Here is a 26,435-nt window from a genome sequence, read left to right as displayed (position 1 = left end):
TGGCCTCATGCGCACTTCAGCTGCGATGGACAGCTTAACCCGCAAGCTTACTGCCTAGATGGCAACTTGGGGCCAAACACTCGCCAACGGTGCCTTGCTTGAGCCGCCAGGGGGGGGGGTGAACAGCACACAGGTCCAGGGTCGCTGAAACCGTCAGCCACACTTCGCTTGCCTGCCCCCGACTGTCCTCGAGCTCCCGCCCTTACCACTCGGATACCTCCCCTTTGGAACCAGAAGGCCCACGAGTGAAAGAAAGAAGCAAGAAAGCAGACTATACACTACTCCGTACATTGTGTTGTTTGCCTTAGGCCCCCTTTTAGCGGGAAGGATAGTGCCAAGACCCGCGAAAATGCAGAAGTCCAACCTCCACGTCTCGCTCATCCCTCGTTCACAGCTACATTCCTCGCCTTCTCGCCGTTTCCTCCCGCCCGCTCGCCCCAGATACGGCATATCGACACCCTGCTTTGGGCTTCCAGGCTACGTTTCGTCCGCTGGATGCTTGCCGTCGGATGGCCTTTTGTGCGGTTCCTGTTCTACACGATTGCACAGAGCTAGTGGGGTCGTTCGGCATCAGCGAGCCCTCCTTATTTCGCAGGCACCGACAAACGGACGACCATCCCACGAAGTCTGGCGCATCGAGCGCACCGTCTCCGAAAAGCCATATGAGCTGCCCGGTATAAGCTGGCTTGACTCGCTCTGAAACAACCGCAAGTTCGTCTCGCGACTTTCTCGAACGTTTCCATGGTGTTAAGAGACCGCCAGAGAGAAGCTCCACCGTACCTCACACTGCCACTTTCCGCCATATAGATCCTACTCCGCCACGCCCGCCATCCCAAAACGCCTGAGGACTAGTCGACTCATCTGTCGTTACGAAACGCTTCATCCTGCTGACAGGCATCACATCTTATCTACCGCGATCAGCCTCGGCGGGTAGGAAGTGTTTCGCCGGCTGAGTGCTCGGAGAAGCTTGACCCCTGCACAAAGCCAGTCTATTTCTGGTAGAAAACGTCTTGTTGGAAGCAGAACACAAAACAAAAGATAAAAACAAAAGGAATAAAAAGGATTACAAGCATTCTCCGTGCCATGATGGAGGCGCCCTCACAGAACGGAAGGGCGAGGTCGTCGTCCACTGCTGCCCAAAGCAATAATAACTCCCATTTCACCCAGGATCCTACCAACAATCAGCTTCACACCAGCCAATCGCTTTCAGCAAATGCTAATAGTAACAACAGTTACCCAACAACAACATCAACAAATAGCCAGCAATTCCTCTTCACAACTCCCTACCTGGCCGCTACATCTCAAGAAGGACTCGGATTCACCACCAATGTGACTGGGCCAGAACGTCAGTTCAATCAACAGGAAGACTTTTCCCAGGCGTTCGATACCAGTTTCCTCGACCAGTTAGACCAGGCCACTTCCGGCATAAACGATAACAGAGACTCACAGCCGTTTCCAGATTTTGATACATCCGATCCAGGGTTCAATTTTGACGACTTCAACACCTTTACACACCAGGATCAGACCTCTGGGTTCAACACATCAACAACCATGATGGGCACGATCCAGCAACACCCTACCATCAACCCGGCAGACTTTGCTCAACCCCTCTCCTCGCCGCAAATGCCCAATTCTCCTCATCTAGTCCCTCCAGAGACTGCTTCATCCCCTAACAACCGTCCCGGTTCTCCAGCCGCTGCTTCGAGCCCCGGGACTTTCTACACGCCGCAACATTCACGGCATACTTCTTTAGACCCAGCAAGTGCAGCATATATCAATACTGATGCGCAGTCTAACTGGCAAGGAATACTCGGGAACAGCTCATTCCAAGGCCATCGCCGTGCACCATCAGAGCATTCTGATGTTTCATCTGTCTCGCATTCGCCTTTCCTAGCACAGCATGATACATTTGATAACTCTGCTCATCCTTCTGCACAGCCCTCTCCTCGTCTACCCCCTCAGACAGACCCAAGCCTTTATGATAACGCTTTCGGAATGGAATCCTTCACAATATCGGAACGTGACCACAATAATGCATTTAGTCCTGCGCATAGTCCATACATTTCACCTAGACTCTCCCCGCAGCTTCAAAACACGGAACTGGACCCAGAAAGCTCATTACTTCTATCCCAAAATATGCCCCAGATGCAAGGGGCCACTCAAGATACATACGTCGGAACGTCAGCTCCGCCTGTACCTGGTTTCCAAGCGCAGCAATCTAGACTTAGTGATATGGGACAAGCAGCTCAGATGACCCCCCCTTCAATTAACGTTGAATTTGCGCCGCCTTCCAGGACGTCTACCGTAGAAGGCCCGAAGCTGGGTGCAGACGGGGACACGTTAAGTCCTCCTATGAACCGTATGTTTTCTTATCCCCACCATTACATGGTTGGTAATACTGACAATGCATAGGCGCTCGCGGACGTAGTAAATCTGATCCATTCATGTCACGGCCAATGGCTCCTTCACTTGGGGTATCCCAAGGAGGAGTGGCCATAAATGCAGGCTCTTTGTCACCATCTAGAGCACCTGGGGGTACTTTCAGCACGCCTTCTTCAAGGGAAGCCTCTCCAGTAAGCAAGAATAGACGACAGTCAACCTCGTCGCTTGATAGTCGTAGCTATATCTTGGACCTTGCAAACCCCCAACGACCAGGGTCCAATACACAAGACTCGAAACGAGTTCAAAAACACCCTGCAACTTTCCAATGCACACTATGCCCTAAGAAATTCACACGAGCCTATAACTTGCGCTCTCACCTTCGAACTCATACCGACGAAAGACCCTTTGTTTGCACTGTCTGTGGCAGAGCATTTGCCCGCCAACATGATAGGAGACGGCATGAAAGCCTGCATTCTGGCGAGAGAAGATTCGTATGCCGAGGTGACATGTCAAGTGGTCGCCAGTGGGGATGTGGTCGGCGATTTGCCCGCGCTGACGCTCTAGGTCGCCATTTTCGGTCCGAAGCCGGCAGAGTATGCATTAAGCCTCTTCTTGATGAAGAGGCCCTTGAGCGAGAAAGCCTCAATCAACAGCAACAGCAACAGCAGCAAGGAAATGCTTCTACCAGCCATTTACAACCGGGCAACCAGCCTCTCACGGTTCCAGGCATGGATGGTTCTGGAGGTTCTTTCACTTTGCCTGCCGCTCTATTGGCACAGTATCCCGCACTGCAAGGCCTACAATGGGATCAAATTGCTGCCCCCGTTGACGATAATAGTGACATTGGTGGGCGAAGCAGCTTTGATGCAAGTTCTGGGGGAGAGTTTGGATTTGGGGATGAAGAGGAACCTGTCAATACTGGATTTTTGAACCAACCGCCTGGCCAGTCGCCGCAACACCAACTGGTAGGCGATCAGCTTAACCCTAGTACCACAGGAGGTGCTTGGCCACAGCCTGGCCAGGGCTGGACAAATGATTATAATGGCATCAGATAGCATCCACTTCGCTCTTTCTGAGCAGAACATTACATGTGGGGGATTCCATTTTCTCCCGTTTATTATCCAACGTCTTCCCCTTGAATTTTTTACTGGATGAACTTTTCTTCTTTTTTGTCCTTGCGTCTTGAGCTTTTATTTCGTTCCCCGACCTATATATTATCCCTACCGAGGATGGCTTTATCCCGCGTGACACCCCTCTGATATTTATGGTGGCTTTTCTCGATCTGAATATACCAAAAAACATGCCCCTGTCTATACCACACTGCCATTTAATGACTTTCGCACGCCTTTTTTCTACGCCCCAAGTACAGCAGTTTATGACAAAATACATACCCAGCCTTGGATGGCCCGTTGGAAATGTTCAGTTTTTGTCTCTTTTCCTTACTTCGAGTTTCTATGGCTTCCTTTGACCACTCTATCTGCCCTTGGTTTTACGTTATCAGTTGGGTCCGGTTGAAAGAGTCAAAGTACATCTATACATAAGCTTTGCTTTACTGTTGCTCCTGGAGTTTTACCTGTGAGTCATTTAATAACAACTGAAATAGACTGATTATTCTGGCCCGTATTATTGATATCTGGGATATTTCTTTGATTATGGTGACCCAACTGTATACTCCTAATCTTCGGCGGTATATATGTAAACCGGTGTAGATGTCGAGTAATTGATATCGGGGGTGCAATAAACATTCGCAGAGAAGCCAAAGATGATGTGTGGTATATATATAAGTATGACGAACTGCCGGTTTCCCTAGAAATGCTTGAGATAGATGGTTGAAATAAATGAAAGCAACGCCGAACGGCTCTGTCCCGCTATCGGTTTGCTGGGAGTTTAGTTTTGGTACCCTGGGACAGAAGGCTTTTCTAGTCGAAGCAAGAATTGAAGTTCAGGAAGGGAGATATGACATGGTCTCATGTTTTTAATGCAGCTGCGAATCTTAAGCCAGGTCTCGTCTGCTAGCATAACTTGAGGGAAAATTAGTCGCACACTCTAAAAGACATGCTGGTGGATGATTGGACTTACACATGTATCCATCTTCGACTAGCACCAGCTCGTCTACATCATGGCCAGGGCAAAAAGCGAAGTAATTCAAGTTCATGCATTCGTTTGAATTCCCTGCGGAATATCCCCGTGGTTGTGGATCTCGATTATCCCATAGCAAGCCAGAATCTGAGTTGATGTGATGTACCGTGTTTAGTGGAAATGCCTGATCAGGGCTGTGCCTAAGTAATGCTTCCACAAGCAAAGGTTCTGACTTCTTTGGCACACGGAGGATGATATTTGAGCCCTTCTTGATGCAGCTGAGTCCTTTGATGTGCTGGAATTCCATCTCTTCCTTGATCGAGCCCTGCATTTGGGACGCAGTAATGCATGGTTTGCGATAGCGATCAAACCATGGTGGCCAAGGGAACCACCTCTCTGAGGCACCCAGGTGACCAAGCGTTCTCATCAAGCCGTATTTTTCAGCAACTTCTGCTTCTGCAACGAGAAGGGGTATAGCTTGAAGGTAATCTTGTGGTAGTAAGAAGTCGTCCACGTTCGGAATAGGGCAGGCAGGACAGTACACGATCCAGTTCACATCGGAGCGACCAAGAAAGTCGGCAACCTGGAAATCTGTATGCTCAAACTCTCCTACGCAGCAACCTCCCTTTGCCATGGAGTAGACGATTTCAATCCAACGAAGTGGATCGTTAGGAAAATCTTTCTTTCTTTCGCTTTCTGTGTTCCGCGAGACGGTAAATACTACTTCCTTCTGCCCGACTCGTTCCATTCCTTGTGATATATATGTCCAACAGGCAATCTCTCCTTTGCACATTGAGGTAATAGTATGATGAACGACAACTGCATACAATGGCTCTTCAGGTCGGATAATTGCACGGATAGTCCATGAGGAAGGCCTCCTTTCTTTCTCCCCAACCGGTATCAGATCAAATTCCTGTGCGCGGGCTAAGGATTGGGCGACTGCTTCAGCCTGATAAGATCCAAGCACAGGCTGAAGCCAGTTTGAGTCGTCCACCATCTTGTCACTCGACATTTTCAATCCTTCTAAGAACTTGTATATAACTAGAGTTCACTTTGTTATTGAACGTGACAGACTCAATGGCCCGGTACTCTGTAAGTATATATCCTCAACTGGCGAACAAATCGGGGATATCCCTGATCAGAAACGCCTCTTAGCACCTAAAGAAATTCAAGAATTATCAACAGTTTGAATCCTACGAATGTATTTCTTCGAGTTTTATTGGCCAGCACGTTTCCTTCAAACATCGCCACAATAACAAACATATATACTTACATATACGAGTGTGCAAGTAGCCATTATTGTGTATAAGGAAAACATGCAAACTGACGGTACTCCGTGAGGGGCGCGAACAGAAGGACAAGGGGGTTTGGGAGGAAGTTTTAAGGGGTATTTTTAGATCTGAGAACCCAAACAAGGTATGGGGCCACTATCTCGTCACGTGAGGCGGCTCTGCGTCGTTTCTTGGGCGGCTTTTAGAGTTACAACTGGCAAGCCATGTTCCTCGCTATCTCATGCAGCAGCTGGGAAGGGTTCCAGACACACGTTAGAGCACACGAAAGCCAGCAAAAGGAGGTTGTCTGCCTCGGGAACAGATACTATACCAACGCCATGTCTCTAGGTGTGTTCGCATTTGCTGTTTTGCTCCCTTTGCTGAGTTTGGACAGACAGCGGAGGGACGCGATAAGTCGAGTGGAATCAGAGACTAACATATTTCATTACACAGATGAGGAGGTCCTGGAGCTCATCGCGAAAAATGGTCAAATGGAGTAGTGAGTTCACTTGCCATAATAATCTCTTCGCCGGTTGCCAACGGATAATGTGTAGTGAGAAATGGCCGGCGCTCCTAGAGCCCCTGCTTGACAGGTTGGACCATGTATGCAATTTCAACTCTCTGATCATGGCTTTAGCTGGGTCACTAACAGCTATACAGATAGTGCACAACGAATTCCGGATACCACAGATACCGGTCTATGCTTCCTTTGAAACCATCCAAACCGTCCCCCTCATGTCACAGTCGCAGCCCACCAGCGAGTCCCTGCCCAATAGCAACAAGGAGAATGCTCCTCCGTCCCTGGCCCAGTCACCGCAGCGGCCGCCTGTTCCATCCTTCTCCTCCCAAACTTCGGTTTCTGTAGATCGTATACCGGACTCACAAAATTCTCAACTACTGTCGAATGGGTTGCCTCCACCTCTTATAGCGGAGTTGTCATCAATTAAAAACACACTGAGATCCTACTTTTCTCAAAAGCCCCCCCATACAGTTCAACGCCTTGCAGAACTTATTCTGCGACCCACGCAAAATTATAAAACCTTGCCAGCATACCTACGAGCCGTGGATAGAGTGGTTTCGGTGTCTAGCGGGGCAGACATATTTCCATTGCCAGTGTCCTTGCCAGCAGATAATATACTTGATGCATCATTGGCAAATGGCGTCAATGGATCTACGAGTACTGCCTTCATGCTGAATGACAACTCCCTCGGCAGTGATGAATCTCTTGGAGGCGCATTATTAACCCCTATTCCCTGGCTCAACAACTCTACCCCATCCTCAGATGATGACGATATAATGCAAGAAGCTAGTGGACAAACACAAGCCGAAAACCCGCCAAACTCGAACCAGGCTCCTCAACAGATGGGGAATGTCAACCAAGGACAAGCAACGCCTTCTGCAGGGGGCGATGCCGAAACCGATGCACCTCATGTCCTTGATCATGAAAGTGAAGAAGTACCTCATGCCCGTGGTCCTGATGTGCTTGGCGTTCAGGATCTTGGCCTGCAAAATGGAAAGGGTGTTACGATGTCGCTGGCCCGGTCTTCCCCACCACCTGGATCATCTGGAGAAGCTGCGCCTGCCGCGCAAGACGCTTCTGCTGATAATACCTTAGATGAAGATGCACCCGGAGAACCTGACGGTGATGCAGAGGCTGATGCAGATGGTGACATTGACATCATGGACACTGGACCAAAGGATGAATCAGGTCAGGATGCTACCTCCACTCCAGTAAACCCTGCGGCAGGGGCTGGAGAGGGCAACTAAAAATAAACCAACGATCAACGATCAATGACTTTTAGACCTTTCGCTTCTATTTCAGAATATCATGTACTTTTACTAGCTTATTTTCCACGGTGGGCGTTAAGCTGGCGGCTTATTAGCGACAAACGAAAAGGGTATATATGGAGTTAAATGGAATATTTCTGTAATTTTTCCGAGTTAACACAGAAACCATTGCCTTTCATTATAGTATCGAATATCATCCTGTGGCATGGATCCAGTGGAGATAAACTTAGAAAAGTGCACGTGACCACGTGCCTCAGCCGCGCGCGTGTATTTTTAGTTGTAATGGGCGTTTAGAGAGTTGCTTGAACTCCAACGCTGCTCTCGCTGCGTAGCTGCCTGGTCAATCAAACGTTCACACTGAGCTATACGATTTGCCACAGAAGGCTCAGTAGTACAAAATGTAAGTCGGTTTGCTTCCTCCTTATGTCTGTTGGCGCTCTTTGTAACTGATTGCTGAATAGGTGTACGTATGAGCCGGGGAAGCCATATATTCAGTTCATACGCTAACCTATGACACAGCGAAAATTGACAAACTCTCCATCCTTGGGTAAGATGGGAACTAAATCTCTACCGCAAAGATGCCCCTACTGATAAATGCTATTAGGGTCCGGTCGTTCGACAATACTCGCAGTGAAACCATACAGTTCCATACCCCTCTGACTCTAATTGTCGGGTACAATGGCTCAGGGAAGACGGTATTAACCCAATAAAATGGTAAAATCCAGAGTTAATTGATAACTAATTGTTGCTAGACAATTATCGAATGCCTCAAATATGCTACGACCGGAGACCTTCCTCCAAATAGCAAGGGTGGCGCGTTTATCCATGATCCAAAGGTATTTCTTCCAACCTTCTATGATTTTGGGAAAGATAATTAACATGAAATTTTTATATAGCTATGTGGCGAAAAGGAAGTCTTTGCCCAGGTTAAGCTGGCTTTCAAGGCCACCTCGGCTGCCAAAATGGTAGTCACAAGAAGCCTTCAGCTCACTGTTAAGAAGTTGACTAGACAGCAAAAAACTCTAGAAGGCCAACTCCTGATGATTAAAGAGGGTGAAAGAACAGCAATTTCGTCTCGTGTAGCCGAGTTGGATCAAATAATGCCACAGTACTTAGGCGTTTCTAAAGCAGTGCTTGACTCTGTCATCTTTTGCCATCAAGATGAGAGCCTATGGCCGATGAGTGAACCATCTGTGCTAAAAAAGAAATTTGACGAGATATTTGAAGCCTTGAAATATACCAAAGCCATTGACAATATCAAAGCATTGCGAAAGAAACAAAACGAGGAACTTGCAAAATACAAAATCATGGAAAACCATGCTAGAGATGACAAAGATAAAGCAGATCGTGTAAGTATTGTATTGAAATATCATTGCGTTGTGCCGTTACTAAACTACTCCCAAGGCTGAGAAACGGTCTCTCAAACTCCAAGAAGAAATCGAAGCTCTTCGAGCAGAGAGCCATGAACTCTCGAAAGAGATGAGACGTGTGGCTGATCTTGCGGATAAAGCATGGAAAGAGTCTGAAAGCTATGCCGAGATTTTAGGTGCGTTGGAAGGCAAACGTATTGAAGCCAAGAGTATTCAGACCAGCATCAATAATCTAAAGCAACATCTTGTCGAGGTTGATGAGTCCGACGAATGGCTTCGGTCAACGTTGGAACAATTCGAGTCACGACAAGCCGAATACCAAAACCAGGAAGAGTCTCTAAAGGAGAAATACATGGATCTGAAAGAACTCATTGAACAAAACCGCCATAAGTTGGGTTTAAAACAAACCGAATGCGGGAAGAATGAAAATGATAAAGCTCAGTTTGATAGACAGGTGGAGAGGCGAGTAAGGCTGATCAAAGATATAGCCCGACAAAACAACTTTCGTGGCTTTGACGGTGATTTGGATGAAATGGAGATTAACGACTTCATGGACCGAATTCAAAAATTAACCAAAGAACGAAACCAGGCCCTGGAGAAAGCTAAACGAGAAGCCCAAAACCAGCTGAAAGATGCGCAGACGCTCCTCAATCAGCTCAGTCAACGAAAATCGGCACTTCAAGAGGTGAAAAATGCTGCAAAGAAACAAATATCCATGAATGATAAAGAGGCAGATACCATTCAACGTCGTATTGATGAGATGGATGTTGATGAAGGAAAACGTGCTGTAATTGAGGCAAGAATGGAGGAGACTGAGAAAAATCTGGAAAAGGAAAAGGATAAGGCAAAGAATGCCTCTTGGGAAAGTGACATTCAAAAAAATGATACTGAGCTCCGATTGCTAGAAGAAAAATCTTCCAAGCTAAACGCTGAGTTAATCCAAGGAACCAAAAAGGCTGGTGACCTGGCCCGACTAGATCACCTCAAAAAAGAATTGAAAGATCGCGAACGCAGCCTTGAGACCATGTCCAGTGCCCATGGAGACCGGATTTCCAAATTAGTTGATTCATCCTGGAGCCCAAGTAGTATTGAACAAAGATACCAGGATGTACTCAAAGAGGCCTCTACCCTAGTTACTACTGCAGAACGAGAACGTGACGGTACCGGTAAAGAACTTGAACTCATTGACTTCAAACTCAAGAATGTGCGAAAAAATCTCCAGCAACACAGCGCAGACGTTGAGAATGCAGCGAAGAAGATAAATGAAACAATTGGAGATGAGCCTGAAGAATACCCACATACCGTTAAACAGAAGCAGACCGAGCTTGACATGGCTAGGAAAGATGCCGATCAGTATGCTGGTTTGGGCGAATATCTAAACAAGTGTTTAGATGCTGCAAACGACAAGAAAGTATGTCGAACATGTGCTCGCCCTTTTAAGACGGAATCGGAGCTACAGATATTTAAAAACAAACTGAAAGCCTTAATAAAGAAAGCTACGGATGAGGACGTGGTTGCTGAAATTGAAGCACGAGAAGCGGACCTTGAAAATGTTCGAGGAGTGGGAACTTTCTATGAGACATGGATTCGACTGACTGGAACCGATATACCTGCTCTTAAAAAGGAACAATCCGGTCTAGAGACTGAACGTGAAGGGGTCCTTGCAAAATTGGAAGAACATGATAGAATTGTGGATCAGAGGGTGGAATCTAAAAGAGACATCGAGTCTTTATCGAAGAATGTTACAACCATCTCGAGATACAACAATGAGATTTTGACACTCCAAACTCAGATCCAAGATCTTTCTGCAAAGCAAGACGAGACCGGAACATCTCGGACTTTGGAAGACATTCAGGATGAAATTGCTACCCTCGGTGAAAATGCTCGCAGTCTCAAGCGGATTTCCAGTAAACTGACTCATGAATTGAATCAATCTCGAGTGGACGTTGGGAAATTGGAATTGAAACTTCGTGATCTACGCAGAGAGCTTGATAACGTCAATTTTGAGCTTGAAAAGAAAGCCACCCTCGTATCTCGGGTGGAGGAATACCGAAATCAAAACTCGAAGCAGCGAGAAACTATTGAAAATGCTGACAATGATATCGAGGGTCTTGTTCCTGAAGTTTCCAAAGCCCAAGCAAGATATGAAGATATCAGTGCCCGGGGCGAGCAAAGAGAAAAGGAACTGCAACAAGAGGTTTCTGGGCTAAATGATAGTCTGCATCAGCTGGACCTTGCTAGTGAAGATATCACAAATTATATTGAACGAGGAGGCCCCGCTCAGCTAGAACGTAGCAAGCGTGAGCTGCAGAACATATTAGACGAGATCAAAAGTTTAGAAGCCGAGCAGACGGATCTCACACGTGAACTCAACAATATCTCTACCCGTCTAAAGGATAGCGAGAGTACTAAACGCCAATACTCGGATAATCTTCGGTATCGTCAGGAATCTAAGGCTCTTATCAATGTGAATCGCGAGATAGCAGATCTCGAGTCCCAAAATGCGGAGGTGGATCGGAGTAGATTCAAGGAAGAATCTGAACGAAACACTAGGGAACACAACGCCCTTGCAGCGAAGCAGGCGAGCAAAATGGGTGAAATGAAATCAAAGGATGATCAACTGATGCAGCTTCTTGCAGACTGGAATACGGACTACAAGGATGCTGGAGCTAAATTCAAGGAAGCTCACATAAAGGTTGAAACCACCAAAGCTGCAGTGGAGGATCTTGGAAGATACGGAGGAGCTCTAGACAAGGCCATAATGAGATATCATGGCCTTAAGATGGAAGAAATTAATCGTATCATCGGGGAGCTATGGCAAAAGACTTACAGGGGAACGGATGTTGATACCATCCTGATCCGGTCTGATAATGAAAGTGCAAGAGGGAACAGATCCTACAACTACCGTGTTTGTATGGTCAAACAGGATGCTGAGATGGACATGAGAGGGCGTTGCAGTGCTGGTCAAAAGGTTCTGGCTAGTATTATCATTCGACTAGCATTGGCTGAATGTTTTGGTGTTAATTGCGGCCTGATTGCGCTTGACGAACCAACTACCAACCTTGATCGTGATAATATCCGCTCTCTCGCTGAGTCCTTGCACGAAATTATCAGGGCCCGTCAGCAGCAGGCAAACTTCCAGTTAATCGTCATCACTCACGATGAGGAGTTTCTTCGAAGCATGCAGTGCGGTGATTTCTGTGATTACTATTACAGGGTATCACGAAATGAGCGCCAGAAATCTATCATTGAGAGACAATCTATTGCAGAGGTTTGTACACAATCCTTTTTAATGCACCATATTTACAAGCTGAAACTAATTTTCCCCCCTCGCTTCGCTAGGTGATATGACGAACTAACGGATGCGTTATTTGATACGGTGATCTTTCATTATTGAGAAAATGGTTGTGTGACGTCTGTTAGCTGACTCTGGAGTACTGAATATATAAATGGGACTTTAACGCTACAGTCAATATTCGCCTTCGCCTTGTCTAATATTGATCGAAAGCATAATCTTCATACCTACTATGTTCGCCTACTGGGCGCTGCCGACAAACGTAAAAAAGAAAAAAAGTGCATTTGATAGCTATGTGGAATAAATGGCTGGAGCGCCAATGATAGGAAGGTAAACGCTACAGCTTGATTTAGGTCTAAATATAACTACGTACATTCGCTTATAGACCATCCCCTAATTCTTCAACTATGTCCTCCTCATCAATTAGTGGCACGAAACGAAAATCAATAAAACTAACATTGCCCGTGGCTGTTCGAGAAGCACTTTGAGTGGAAGGGCCAGATGCATCAGTGCTAGCATTATCGTTGAGCTCAATCATGAATTGAAGGCTTAAGACACCCTGCTTATCTCCACGTATGCTTACTTTGCTGGATGCACTCATCGCACCAAGCGCCTTTTTCAGAAGCGAAAACCTATACCGTTGCGTTATTCGGGATTTTGACGAAGGGGGTTCGACCAAGAAGGTTTCAGTGACGGTCGGTGCAAGCTTGTTTCTCTTGGGCTGCCTGGAGCTTCCATCCTCATTGAATGATTTGTATGCCGGGTCAACACCATCTGATTCCTTGTCGATTGCAAATTCAACAGTTGATTCACTGAACGGGCCGCCGGATGCAGATAATGCGAAAAATGGTGCCTTATTCGGGGACGCAGAGAGTGATAGAACGGTAGGTGATGTTGAGTCCAACTCTATGATTGCGTTATGAAGCCACGTAGAGCGCATAATTATTTTGAAGACTATAGCATCGCGTTGCAGTGGAATATCAAATTCTCCCGGTGTAGAGTCCTGGGAGGAGTCCTCAACCTCATAGGTAGTTAACTCGCATGTAGTGGTGACGCCAGCTTCAGCTAAGGTTATGCAAAGTGGAGATCCCTTTCGGCGGTAGCCGATGGTACAAGAGCGGTTCATTCCTAGAGCAGGGGTTGAAAAGGCATGCATGCATTGAGTATTTTCAATATTGGTCATTTGATTTGGTCTCTGAGATGAGTCGCTAATTCCGAATATCTGCAATGTTTCGAGGAGAGCAGAGAGAGAGATGGTGAATCTGGGATATAGTGATGTATCGAAGAAGTCACCGTCTTTTTCGGGTTGAGTAACACCGTCGTGCACATTCCGAACGTTGAAAATGTAGCTCGTGAAGAGTGCTTTGTCCAGGAAAGCAAGTCCTTGAACTACTCTCCCTTCCTCGACCGAGAACCGAATTCCCTGAGGAGTTATTTGAACGGATGCCTGACGAGAAAAGCCGATGCATCTAAGGAGGGTATAGAGCTGGTCTGTGGATGTTGAGACAGCAGAAAGAACAGGAGTGATATCCATCGTGATTGCAGTGGCCTATTGAGGAAGACAAACGCAGCTCGTTGATGCCGACTATTGAGTTGGGCGCGGTAATGTAAACAAGCTGAGGAATCTTTAAAAAATTAAATGAAAGAAAGATTCCAAATACAAAACATGACTAGCAGAAACAGGGTGACAATTATCATATAATGGAGGCGGGCACGTTATTAAACATACACCCCCACTGCGCAGATCATGAAGACCGACCCGAATCTATGGTAGTTAGAGCGATAGTGCTCAGATTTCATTAACAATGCTAGGATCACTTACCCAAACGCTAATGAAGCTGGAACTCCCAAGAGAGCAATGTTTAGAGCGGAGCGATCTAGAAATTGTTAGAAGAATTCGCTAACGTTAACTGGGAAGAGGCATACTTAAAGCGAAAATTCCAGTAAAAACAAAGCCTATTCAGATATTAGCGGATTATAAAGCTTCGATGCGTATAATTAAGTCAATTGGGCACAGCATACCTGCTAACAAAAGTAATATAGCTGGAAGAAGTTGGGAATTAGTCGGTACGGTTGAATGATAAGGGCTCCCAGCTGCAGAGCGCCAGACCTCCTCCAAAGACATCAGGGCTACAATGGAGAGTTTGGGCACAGAGGAAGTATTAAATTATCAATTTCTGCCTTTATCTGTCGCACCGCTGGCTGGATCTATCGTTGATCTTTGTAGACGTTGGCTTTTGATGTTGATTTAAGAGTCTTGACAGCTAGTAGGTTTGCTACCTGATTAGGTTAGCGCGAGGGTGTTGCGGATAAATTATTAGCCGAGAGGCGCCACCCGCACTTGGCGCGCGGACCTGCAGCTCTGCGACTGACGACATCGCAGGATGTTGTAGCTGGTGGGAAGCCGCAGATTCGCAAAATTCGAAAACATGGCGCCAGTGGTAGTTGATCGTGAGTTTCCCAATGCCATGTTTATATCAATACGGCGGACTGACATCCTTTTCAATTTCTTAGGCGCAAAACGAAAGGCTTCGGAGGAAGCCACCACACCGGACTCCAAGGCGAACATCAAGAAAGCCAGGACGGAATCTCCAGAAACACACGACCAGGTATGCAACGCCTAACAAATAGAGCGTGGCAGTTCTATACGAAAGAGCATGAGCTAATTAATTACTAGGAAGAGACAGATGCAGAGAAAGTGAAGCTTGTTCCATACGCGGAGAAGGTCTGTCATGATTCAATGAGTTTATCGGCTTTTGGCAGAACCCTACGGCTGACTTGAGTTTTTATGTATTGATTATAGCCTGCTGTTTTAGAAGAGAGAGAAGGAAAGATCGAATTCCGTGTCGTTAACAATGACTCGTCCCGGGAGAGCTTCATCATCCTCACCGGCCTCAAATGCATATTCCAGAAACAACTCCCTAAGATGCCCAAGGATTATATAGCCCGGCTTGTCTACGACCGAACGCATTTGTCTATTGCTATTGTCAAGCACCCATTGGAAGTTGTTGGGTAAGTGTATTCTGGGATTGGATGGAGTGACATTGGCGAAGGCTGATACCGGTTGTAGTGGAATTACCTACCGGCCATTCCACGGACGCAAGTTCGCTGAGATTGTGTTCTGTGCTATTTCGTCAGACCAGCAGGTTAAGGGGTATGGAGCACACCTCATGTCTCATCTGAAGGTGGGTACAATCTATCTATTTTCACCTGGTGATCGTATGGATCAGCGCTAAACTCTGTTTATTAATAGGATTATGTTAAGGCGACCTCAGACGTAATGCACTTCCTAACCTATGCGGATAACTATGCAATTGGCTACTTCAAGAAGCAGGGCTTCACCAAAGAGATAAGCCTTGAAAAGTCCATCTGGATGGGATATATAAAGGATTACGAAGGTGGTACCATTATGCAGTGCTCTATGCTTCCTAAGATACGCTATCTAGAAGCCGGTCGTATGGTGCTTAAGCAGAAAGAGGCCGTGTACGCCAAGATCCGCGCCTTTAGCAAGTCACATATTGTTCACCAACCGCCCAAGGAATGGAAGAACGGGGTAGTGGAGATCGATCCTTTAAGCATCCCGGCTATTAAGGAGTCTGGATGGTCACCAGATATGGATGAGCTCGCTCGTCAGCCAAGACATGGCCCTAATTACAACCAACTCCTACATCTCCTCAACGACATGCAGAACCATAGTGCCGCGTGGCCCTTTGCTCAGCCTGTCAACCGGGATGAAGTTCCCGATTATTATGAGGTCATCACAGAGCCCATGGATCTTTCAACAATGGAAGAGAAGCACGAAAAGGACATGTATCCTACGCCACAAGACTTCATCAAGGATGCAAAATTAATATTTGACAACTGCCGCAAATACAACAACGAGAGCACGCCTTATGCGAAGAGTGCGAATAAACTGGAAAAGTTCATGTGGCAACAGATCAGAAATATCCCAGAGTGGTCGGTACGTATATAGTAACCCTGGTCCTTCTCCTAACAACAAGCGCAAAATTATACTAACGCAGCCTAGCATCTGGCTGATTGATCCTACCGACGCCTTGACGATTAATGTACGGAGTAAAATTATAAGCAACTTGCATCCCTGATTTAATGGAGTTTTTTTGGGGGGGAACGGGGGAACCGGAGTAGGAAGGCATGATTTATTATGAGCGGCAGATATCGGGCTATTTTTTTTCTTCCTAAGTACAGGGTAAATAACGCCTGTCGATTTTCTCGAGTCCCTGGGCTCCAACAATACCCCCCTTGTCATGCTTGTCACACTATCACTTTTATCTTCTATATACTTTTGTAACAGCCAGCTGTATGTAGGTTCACCTCATCCATGGTTCTTTTCTTTTTCTCTGGTTTGCCCCTGACTGGCCCGAGCGTTTAAAATTTTAGCTGAGCGGAAGAAAGATAATGCGAGATTGCCCAATCAGGACGTCCACCTCCTTTAAGCCACAACGCTCGCAGGCAAGGGGAGCAACTCTCCTGATACTCACAAGCTTCTGCTGCTTCACTGTGCGAGGACATGCTTGTCTGCTCTAACTAGAGAGTGGCTGTTCTTCTTTCTCCTCGCAGGCTGTCTCTCTTTTTTCTGGCCTCTTTCTTGCGCCCCCTGAGCCTGAGCAGTCTCCCCTCTTGTCCTGTGCTATTTTCACCGCTGGCAGCCGGTGTGATTCTCATCACAGACACCGTGAACTCATATCGCTTAAGAGACCTATCTTGCACAGGCTCACACCCTAACTGGAGATATCCAGCCTGTTCTACTCCATTTGCTAGGATCCCTTTGACCCCTTCAGTACTAGGCAGTCATGTCGGCGCCATCTCTCCTGGAAAATGAGTACCGCAACAGACTCCCAACCCTGCTGGAAGTCCTGGGAAGACGGACTCTTGCACCTGTTGATCTGTTTTCATTCTACATCTACATGAGAGACCAGCAATGCTCTGTGGACTATCTCGATTTCTGGTATGTTTTTCGTTTGTTATTCTGCTTTGTTGACTCTGCTGTGCGAGCGATGGTGCTAATGGCTACTCGAACCCTGGCAGGCTTGATGTCTCTCAGCACATGTCTCTGTGCCGTCACTACGTACGTGAACTACGCCGTTCTGTCCTCCTCGAGACCCCAGAGCCCGAGAAATTCGATAGCCGGCCTTCTACTGCTTCCCAGCGACATCGGGGTGCCCTTCCAGGCGACGGAGATTTCGCAAATGGTGCCGCCAATGGACGTAGCCATGGCAACGGTGAACTCGAGGACTCTGACCAGCGACTGTCGGCTTTCCTGCGCTCTGAGGGCCCGGCTTCCATCAGAAACAGCGAGGAGTCAGAATATTCGAGAAGACAAGGCTCTTTTCCTGGCCATGGTCGACGCGTCAGTAATGCGTTGAACGGCAACCCTTATGCCAATGGGAATGGCAATGGCAACGGCAACGAGACAAGCTCTCCAGGTCATACAGTTACCCGCTCAGATATCCGTGCAAGTGCTGTCAGGATCCTCTACACTTACTTGCTTCCTGGTTCTGAGCGCGAGGTTGTTCTACCAGACAGTATTGTCAATGATATCGTTCATATGATAGAGGAAGAAGGCAGGGATGACCCCGAAGTCTTTGATACTGCAAAGGACTACGTCTTCCAGGCCATGGAAAGAGATGCTTTCCCTGGCTTCCTCCAGGCTAAGGCACTCGGCAACTTGGTCCCACCTAGCATCCTTGCTCGTCTAGTCATTGCTCTTGTCAGCTTTGGTGCTGGATTCTGGGCTGGATTCTTTGTTATCTTGACTGATACCCCGCGAAACACTCGTTGTTGGGTACGTTTCATTGACGTTCATATTCCACGGTAAATTTTGTTTACTAATTTTTTTATCTTCTAGGTAATCCTTCCATTCTCAATTGCCGCATACTTCCTTTCATCCTACCAGTACAAGATCGATCCAATTCTTGCGCTCACTGGACTAAGCGAGTACACATTCATGAACTGGACACGCATTAGAGAGCCATATGTCCGTGCCCTCCTCGTCAAGCGAGCCTCGGTCTCCTTGCTCCTTGCTGTAGTCATTGCTCTTGCGCTTTGTCTGCTCTTCATCCTCGTTCCAGGAACCCGCCTGTAGAGGCTCTCGACACTCTCCGTTGGTGTATCTGCCTTGCCTTTCCTTGATATCTTTCCTCCGGCTACGGCGTTCCTGTGGTAATCTTTCGTGATTTCCTAAACTTACGGAGGTACAACGGTCATTGTTTTCCCTTTCCATCCATTATTTCATTTGTCTTGTCACCGGTTTCATTTATGTTCGTTTCCCCTCTCCAGCATTGGCGCAAGGTATGGTGTTTCCTTAGCGTTTACGTTTTTATGATATCTCTCTCATGTTGCCACAACGGCAGCAAAATACTCTTTTCTATCTGGGTGGCTGGCGATGATTTGATTTTACATATTTGCTCAGCTTACCCCAGTATCATCAACTTCCTCCGAGCTCCTCTGAGATACCCTTAATAATGTCCCCACCCACCTCTGACTCTTGTTTCTCTTTGCGTCTCCTATTTCCTACGTTCTCCTTTTCCATGCCTCCAAAATCGCGTTGTTGCTCTTATTTTTCCTTCTTGTTCGCTCTCTCTTTTTAGTATCCTTTTCTTCTTCTTCTTCTTCTTTCTTTCCTTTTCCTTTCCTTTTCTTTTCTTTTCTTTCTTTCTTTCTTTTTTTTCGTGCATCTATATTTTTACGACTTGTTCGATTTTATCGTCTCTGCCTTTTACATAATGTTTATACTCTATAGTTACATGCTGGGATTCAAAGTATTCGTTGTCATTACTTCTATTTCTCGTGTATAACAGTGTATACCGGTATCATCCAATGGCGGGTTTCGGAATATGTTCATCTAGCAAACGTTCTGTGCCTCAAGCTTAACTTTCATGGATCTCGGAAGGGTTGATGGGTCCACTTCCATGCTATCCTGGCCATTACCCGAATAACCTCCTGTAGCATGGAACTCCCGCTTATTTCCCTTTGAAGAACTGCCACCCCCAAAGAGCCGTCTTGCAGCATTAGCCGCGGTCCCACCAAGCGAGCCCTCTTTGCTAAAGGACATTCGAGATCGCGATTCTTTTGAGGCAGTCCCTCCCTCGCCTTCTTTATCATCATCCCCGTGCCAACCCCCTTCACTCTTTTCAAAACGATAGGCTCGATCCTTCTCCATTGCCCGCCTTTTGGCAGCATCGGCTTTTATTGTGTTAATCTCGGTCTCAATGCCTTCAACCGCTTTCTGACATCTTTCATGCCACTCTGTAAGGATTGATATCATCCCACCAACCGCTTGGGGGCGAACGTCGCGGAGAGGGGCCACTGAAATGACATTGATGGTTGGAGGTGTTGTTGTTGGTGATAGGCGAGCAGTGATGAGAGATGAGTATATGGCTTTTGTCACGAGAGATTCAAGCTCCACATGATCTTTTAGCGAGAGTGATTTCATCACAATGGGATATGTGAGCGGATTATGGGTTGTAGAGAGGGCGAGGAGAGAAAGAAGTCGGAGTTTGAGTGCCTGGGCTTCGCTGAGGGCGGGGAGATTTGGGGTTGCTTGAGACTGTCTGTTAGCAGGTGTTTATAGTATGGATGAAGGCTTTATGTATCATTTGTTCAGAAGAATCTCACCATGGTATTCTTCCCATGAGCCCCATGCAAATATCTCCAATAATTTTAAATAAGACCGGTATTCCTCTGGTGTATCTGGGCGTGCCAATGATTGAACTGCTTGGGTCTCGAGCAACTCGGCGAAGACGAAGGTATTCGGGGCAGACGTAGCATTTGTAATAATATTAGCAACAAACCGCGCGCTGTGAGTGGTTGATGAATTTGCGAGATGAATAAACGGCTGCAATGCTTCCAGCGCCTGCTTCTGTGACTGATCCATAGTTGATTTAAAATAACGTAGAGAATGATAGTAAAAATCAGCCCGCCAGAAGGAGACGCACAGTTCTTGATGCGTGTGCTAATTACTGCCAGAAACACGGATACAACCACGCTCGCAGTCACCGGGAAATCTGCTGTTCGCTCCCTATCAAGTGAAGCAGTTCAGGTTGTTGTTGTTGTATATGCTCATCTTTCTTTCGGTCTTTATGAAGTCACGGCGGGAGCTCTGGACGCATCACGTGATATGTCAATCTCCATAGGCCCACTTTGACTAATCTGAGTGGCTGGAATTTGCCTTTGTTCCCGCTTCTGATTGGCCAGAAACAAGCATTTATGGACCAACTGGAATCCGAAGTTCTATGTAAACCCTTATGATATCAACGTTGAGCACATCTTTCTACAGCGTGCATTCTCTTCGTTTAAGCATCAAGTCCTACCCTTCTTCAAGTGGTGGACACGCAACTCTTCAAAAAAAAAAAAAAAAAATCCCAGTGGAAACATGGGGGAGCTAGGCACTCCGTAGGTTGGACCACACTGGCTGTGTCCAGGTCTATCGGGATATCATGGCTGTACGGAGTATAGTGAGTTAGAACGAAGTATTATTATTAGTACGGAGTACGGAGTACTCTATTTGAGGGATGAAGGATGGCGCTATCCTCATTATCATTCTGAGAGATTCTCCGTACGAGCAGTTAATTGACTCTTATCGTCGTTATCAATCCTCCATACTCGGTATGGAGAACTCTGTAGGATCTTATCTTCGGCGCTTACTAATATCATTGTGGATAAAACGTCCGGTGCCGATCAAACAGCGCTTCACCTTGAACAGTGATATTTTGAACGCTGAGGGCCCATCGAGACAGCCAAAGGTCAAATGAAAGGCGACATTGGCATGGCTGCAGAGGAGTGCGAGGGAAGCAAAGTCCCCCAGAGTAGTTTCCACCTGGCAGCCATCCAAAGATCTCCAGCCAGAGGGCGGCATCCTGTCCTAACTCTGTTCCCTCGTATCACTCCCTACACGGCTCGCAGTTAAGGAATTGCCTGAGCTGGCTCGACGCTGCCCAATCAAGGGCCAGACTAGGGTCGACTCGCTGGCTGCCCCCTGTTCCATCGGTCGTCCTCTGGGCTTGCGACTTGGCCTTCTCGGGCGCCGAACTCGAGACAAGGTGAGGGTGAAGTGTGTGGAATAATAAGAGACGAGGTGCGATGACCTGTCGCTGTCCTTCGTCCGCCTCTTCCGGCCCGCCCGGCGCCATCAATCAACATCGTCTCCTCTTTTCTTCTTCCTCCCGGGATCAAACCTTGAGCGTTGTACCGCAGTTCTGCATCTCGGCAGTCAAAAAAGAAAAGAAAGAACAAAGGCAGTCCGGATGCTGAGTCAGCAGTCGCTCTCGTCATTGATGTGAATTAAAACTGCGCCGCGCTTCCTCTTCGCAAGGCCAGCCAGCGACTTCACCTTTTTATTTCGGGCGTTTTGCTTGTCTTCCTCGCGCAGTCATGACACGATATTCGCATGATATCTGAGGATATTGAGTCGATCCTCTTCTCTCCTCCGCTTCTACGTATAACACTTACCGGTGTCTCTGGTTGATCCGGACGACCACACTTTCGGCGGTTGGCTGGTCCCATACCTCTGAACGCTCCGTAAACGATCCGGCTGCTTCCTCCGGCCCAACTATTCCAGCATTTCTCCCTATGAACCTGAGTTAGGCATTAACCGCGACCTTGCAAACCATGGCGCCATCTATACCGCGCGCACCAGGGAGCGGTACACCGTCAGCGCCCGCCGAAGCAACCCATATGACAACCACCACCATCAAAGTTGATGGAATGACATGCGGCGCTTGTACATCGGCGGTTGAATCGGCATTTCAGGGGGTTGATGGAGCCGGGGAGGTCTCGGTCAGTTTGATGATGGGAAGGGCGGTGGTACAACACGATTCAGAAGTTCTATCTGCCGAGAAGGTTGCGGAGATAATCGAAGATCGCGGTTTCGATGCTGAGGTTTTGAGTACGGATATACCCAGAAAAGAAAATGGCAAGCCAACAAAGGAATCTATACCATCACAGTGCACGACAACCCTTTCTGTTCAAGGAATGACTTGTGGTGCTTGTACGTCCGCTGTCGAGGGAGGGTTCACTGATGTCCCAGGAGTCGAATCGGCGACAGTATCTCTACTCTCAGAAAGGGCTGTTGTTGTGCATGACCCCTCGATTATCACGGCGGAACAGATCGCAGAGATTATTGAGGATCGGGGCTTTGATTCAACCGTCATAGAATCTAAAACCTCCGATCCGGATTCCCCTAGAGTCATGCCATCCGTGAAATCGTCTGCGCAAATGAAGTCCACAGTGTCTATTGAAGGAATGACATGTGGTGCCTGTACCTCTGCCGTAGAGAATGCTGTAGCAGGGCTTCCCGGTCTAATCCGTTTCAACATAAGCCTGCTAGCAGAGCGTGCGGTCATTGTTCATGACCCATCCGTTCTTCCAGCATTGAAAATATCGGAGGCTATCGAGGATGCAGGTTTTGACGCGCGAATTCTGTTCTCTGAGCCAGACACCTCCATCAATTCAACGTCTTCTACGCCTCTCAACTTTAACGTATACGGGCTTACCGACGCCTCTTCGGCAGCAGCCTTGGAGGATATTCTCCTCAAAACTCCAGGCATTTTGTCTGCTAGCGTTCGGCTCTCAAGTTCACAAGCTTCGGTGTCCTTCAATCCCTCGCAAGTAGGGATCCGGGCTGTAGCCAAAGTGTTTGAGGACGCCGGCTACAATGCTCTACTTACAGAATCCGACGATAACAACGCCCAACTTGAGTCCCTCGCGAAGACAAGGGAGATACATGAATGGAGAAAGGCCTTTCTCCTTTCATTGTCATTCGCCATACCAGTCATGTTAATAAGCATGATATTCCCCATGTATCTACACTTCCTTGACTTTGGTAGTGTGGAACTAATTCCTGGATTATTCCTTGGAGATGTCGCCTGTATGTTCCTTACGATACCCGTCCAATTCGGAATTGGTCTGCGATTCTATCGGGCAGCTTTCAAGTCGCTAAGGCATCGTTCGCCAACCATGGATGTTCTGATCATGCTTAGTACCTCACTCGCCTTTTCTTTCAGTATCTTAGCAATGCTCGTTTCTGTGCTTCTATCACCACATAGCAAGCCTAGCACTGTTTTTGAAACTAGCACGATGCTTATCACATTTATCACTCTGGGACGATGGCTGGAAAACCGAGCTAAGGGGCACACCTCACGCGCCCTCTCACGGCTCATGTCTCTTACCCCTTCGATGGCAACAATCTATGATGACCCTGTTGCTGCGGAAAAGGCGGCAGAGAGTTGGAAGAAATCATGTAATTCCATGTCGGCGGATAAGCCCGAGACAACTTCAACAGCCATTCACTCCGGCCAAAAGATAATACCTACCGAGCTCATACAGGTTGGCGATATCGTATGCATCCGCCCAGGTGATAAGATAGCCGCTGATGGCGTCGTCATTCGTGGTGAGATGTATGTCGATGAGAGCATGGTGACAGGTGAAGCCATTCCTATTATCAAAACTACAGGCCACCATGTAATCGCCGGTACAGTCAATGGTACCGGATGGGCAGATTTTCAGGTAACAAGAGCTGGTCGAGATACCCAATTGAGCCAAATTGTCAAGCTGGTTCAAGAGGCACAGACAAATCGTGCTCCCATACAGAGAATGGCAGATACCGTTGCCGGGTATTTTGTCCCCACAATTATTACCCTGGGCTTCGTGACGTTTATCGGATGGATGATACTGAGCCACCTCCTCCCTCACCCGCCCAAAATATTCCTGGTCGAAGGTAGTGGAGGAACATTGATGGTATGTTTAAAGATCTGTATATCCGTCATTGTCTTTGCATGCCCTTGTGCGCTCGGTCTCAGTACTCCAACTGCGGTCATGGTTGGAACTGGCGTTGGAGCTGAACATGGTATCTTGGTCAAGGGTGGCGCAGCGCTGGAAGCGGCCACAAAAATCAAGCACGTTATATTTGATAAGACTGGAACCGTAACTATGGGGAAGACAAGTGTTGCAGAGGCCAAAATGGAGCCTACATGGTCTACAAACGAATGGCGACGCCAGTTATGGTGGCTTATTGTAGGGTTGACCGAAATGACGAGTGAACACCCTATTGGCAAAACCATAGTTTCAAAAGCCAAGTCTGAATCAGGTGTACCAGACGATGGCCCCCTTGATGGTGCTGTGGTTGATTTTGAAGCTATCGTTGGTAAGGGTGTCTCTGCCACCGTGGAGCCTACCTCTGGCCCTGAACGCCATCAATATACAAGCCACATTGGAAACGCGGTTTTTATGCGATCTAAGGGAATCAAAATCCCAGACTCCGCCGATTCAGATGATAAAAAACAAAAATCAAAATCAGAGGCACTGAAGACAGCAACAGTAATCCATGTTGCCATCAATGGCCAGTACTCTGGAACGCTCTGGATACAGGATTCTATCAAGCCTTCTGCGAAAGCCGCTATTGCAGCTCTTCACCGCATGGGCCTTACGACCTCCCTTGTAACTGGAGACACTTACAATACTGCACTCGCTGTTGCCAATGAAGTTGGTATCCCATCGGGCTCAATCCATGCTTCCATCAGCCCTCTAGAGAAACAGGCTATCATAAGCAAACTTCAAACCCCTGAATACCCTATTGCTATGGTTGGAGACGGCATCAACGACTCGCCTGCTCTGGCCACTGCCTCAGTCGGGATCGCTCTCTCGTCCGGTACAGAAGTTGCCATGGAGGCAGCCGACATTGTGCTTATGCGGCCAGAGGATCTACTTTCAGTACCCGCAAGTCTCTGTCTGTCAATATCCATCTTCAACCGTATCAAGCTCAACCTTCTTTGGGCTTGCGTCTACAATGCTATCGGTATACCATTCGCAATGGGGCTTTTCTTGCCCTTCGGTGGTGTCACTCTCCATCCCATGGCTGCCGGTGCGGCTATGGCAGCTTCGAGTGTCAGTGTGGTTGTTAGCAGCTTGCTTCTAAAGTTCTGGAGACGACCTAGCTGGCTTAAGATTGAACGCTTGGAGAGAGAAGTTGATGAAGGTTTGATAGATTCCACTGGACAGGCGTATGGGAAAGTTGGGAAGTGGTGGAAGAAGTCTCCTTTCACATCTCCGGTATCCCCTGCTGAGAGTAATTTGGCCGGTGCCTTTCAATTTATCTCGCGAGCTTTTGGAAGACGAAGGACACCCACTGAAGAAGACGGCTATGTACCTCTCCAAACGGTGGACAACGGGTTGTGATATCCCCTCAGTTCTTAGGGCTCTTGCGTTCAAGCTTGTCTCGATTTCTTTTTGTTATATCTTGTTGGTTTGCATATATTTGCATATACGTATTTCTCTTTAGCCTAACGACTACCTGTCCTAGCCATGCCTGCACATAGTTCTATAACCAAACATTATTCACTTCCACCCAGTTGTCAGCTGGTTCCATAGCGATAATATTGACTTATTATTTATATGCTTTCCCTTGGACGTTGTAGATGCGATGATCCCATGGGCATGAGGAAGTGCTTGAGCTAAGGAAGAGTCTATAAGGAGAGAGTAAGCCAGGGGGAGAGTAGGCTCCAGGGAGACAAGCCAGCCCGTGGGCTAAAGAAGGAAGAGCATGTCCTTGAAGTAAAGAGCCTTAGGTAACTAATAATGTGTGTATAAGAAGTACTATTTAAAACACCTCTACTGGGCCGGCCAGGGCTTAGATACTGCACTGCCTATTACTAGCAGCACCGCGAGTAAGCCGGGCAATTAAATATTTGAGTCGACAATAAACTCGTGGCAGCCGTTGTCCATTTTGTGCTTATTTTGGTTAACTAACTAGCTGTTGCTGTGGATTCACCAGTTCTCGCATTCCGCCAGCTCTCTCCGGACAACTTTCGTTCGCAATGATTAGTTCAACGGTTCAACAAACAACTACAGCCCTTCTCCATATCAAATCAAATCAGATCCAAAAATAGAATTTTGTTTAGCTACCATGTCTCCTGAGAATAATCTCTGGCTCTGTCGAGTCATCTTCGCCCCGGACGTTGGGAGTGACTCCAGGCTACACGGTTGGGATACGCCTAATGACGGCCCCAAAAATGTTATATCCGGCCATTCCGTAACCCTATAATCACTGTGGAAGCGTCTCGAGAAGCCCTCCTGGCGGTTTAATTCGTGATTTTGATCCTTTCCTTCGTATCAACCGCGCGGTCCACAGCCACGCAGACTAGCATGGGGGATGCTGTGGGCAAGGCTAGATGTCCCTTAGCATCGCTACGGAGAGCATGGATATATATGATACCAAGGAGGAGAGGGCCAGCTATA

At 47.4% G+C, this 26,435-nt stretch overlaps 9 protein-coding genes across 9 annotated transcripts; 6 read left to right on the top strand and 3 right to left on the bottom strand.

Annotated features, from left to right (window-relative positions):
- Positions 1-1,083: 1,083 nt before the first annotated feature.
- On the top strand, positions 1,084-3,437 carry TRV_07311 (C2H2 transcription factor Crz1, putative; the record flags this gene model as incomplete). The annotated part of the gene is made up of 2 exons (XM_003018633.1): positions 1,084-2,359; positions 2,413-3,437. 2 exons carry the CDS (start codon positions 1,084-1,086, stop codon positions 3,435-3,437), a joined length of 2,301 nt encoding a protein of 766 aa, XP_003018679.1.
- Positions 3,438-4,269: 832 nt separating this feature from the next.
- TRV_07310 (uncharacterized protein) lies at positions 4,270-5,473 on the bottom strand (the record flags this gene model as incomplete). The annotated part of the gene is made up of 2 exons (XM_003018632.1): positions 4,270-4,394; positions 4,462-5,473. The coding sequence occupies 2 exons, from the start codon at positions 5,471-5,473 to the stop codon at positions 4,270-4,272; spliced, it is 1,137 nt and encodes a 378-aa protein (XP_003018678.1).
- Positions 5,474-5,956: 483 nt separating this feature from the next.
- TRV_07309 (uncharacterized protein) lies at positions 5,957-7,499 on the top strand (the record flags this gene model as incomplete). Its single annotated transcript, XM_003018631.1, has 2 exons — positions 5,957-6,231; positions 6,287-7,499. 2 exons carry the CDS (start codon positions 5,957-5,959, stop codon positions 7,497-7,499), a joined length of 1,488 nt encoding a protein of 495 aa, XP_003018677.1.
- Positions 7,500-8,231: 732 nt separating this feature from the next.
- TRV_07308 (uncharacterized protein) lies at positions 8,232-12,241 on the top strand (the record flags this gene model as incomplete). The annotated part of the gene is made up of 4 exons (XM_003018630.1): positions 8,232-8,234; positions 8,417-8,869; positions 8,925-12,161; positions 12,233-12,241. The coding sequence occupies 4 exons, from the start codon at positions 8,232-8,234 to the stop codon at positions 12,239-12,241; spliced, it is 3,702 nt and encodes a 1,233-aa protein (XP_003018676.1).
- Positions 12,242-12,564: 323 nt separating this feature from the next.
- TRV_07307 (uncharacterized protein) lies at positions 12,565-13,719 on the bottom strand (the record flags this gene model as incomplete). Its single annotated transcript, XM_003018629.1, has 1 exon — positions 12,565-13,719. The coding sequence occupies one exon, from the start codon at positions 13,717-13,719 to the stop codon at positions 12,565-12,567; it is 1,155 nt and encodes a 384-aa protein (XP_003018675.1).
- An 895-nt stretch (positions 13,720-14,614) lies between these two features.
- TRV_07306 (uncharacterized protein) lies at positions 14,615-16,158 on the top strand (the record flags this gene model as incomplete). Its single annotated transcript, XM_003018628.1, has 5 exons — positions 14,615-14,794; positions 14,863-14,910; positions 14,989-15,197; positions 15,256-15,370; positions 15,439-16,158. The coding sequence occupies 5 exons, from the start codon at positions 14,615-14,617 to the stop codon at positions 16,156-16,158; spliced, it is 1,272 nt and encodes a 423-aa protein (XP_003018674.1).
- Positions 16,159-16,996: 838 nt separating this feature from the next.
- Positions 16,997-18,288, top strand: TRV_07305 (uncharacterized protein; the record flags this gene model as incomplete). The annotated part of the gene is made up of 3 exons (XM_003018627.1): positions 16,997-17,151; positions 17,232-17,988; positions 18,052-18,288. 3 exons carry the CDS (start codon positions 16,997-16,999, stop codon positions 18,286-18,288), a joined length of 1,149 nt encoding a protein of 382 aa, XP_003018673.1.
- A 421-nt stretch (positions 18,289-18,709) lies between these two features.
- Positions 18,710-20,079, bottom strand: TRV_07304 (uncharacterized protein; the record flags this gene model as incomplete). Its single annotated transcript, XM_003018626.1, has 3 exons — positions 18,710-18,880; positions 19,057-19,745; positions 19,821-20,079. 3 exons carry the CDS (start codon positions 20,077-20,079, stop codon positions 18,710-18,712), a joined length of 1,119 nt encoding a protein of 372 aa, XP_003018672.1.
- A 1,733-nt stretch (positions 20,080-21,812) lies between these two features.
- TRV_07303 (uncharacterized protein) lies at positions 21,813-25,376 on the top strand (the record flags this gene model as incomplete). Its single annotated transcript, XM_003018625.1, has 1 exon — positions 21,813-25,376. One exon carries the CDS (start codon positions 21,813-21,815, stop codon positions 25,374-25,376), a length of 3,564 nt encoding a protein of 1,187 aa, XP_003018671.1.
- Positions 25,377-26,435: the final 1,059 nt, after the last annotated feature.

Source organism: Trichophyton verrucosum (assembly GCF_000151505.1).
Source record: "Trichophyton verrucosum HKI 0517 chromosome Unknown contig00995_1.f1.exp, whole genome shotgun sequence".
Lineage (NCBI taxonomy): Eukaryota > Fungi > Ascomycota > Eurotiomycetes > Onygenales > Arthrodermataceae > Trichophyton > Trichophyton verrucosum.
This window is presented reverse-complemented; position numbering and strand designations above follow the sequence as displayed.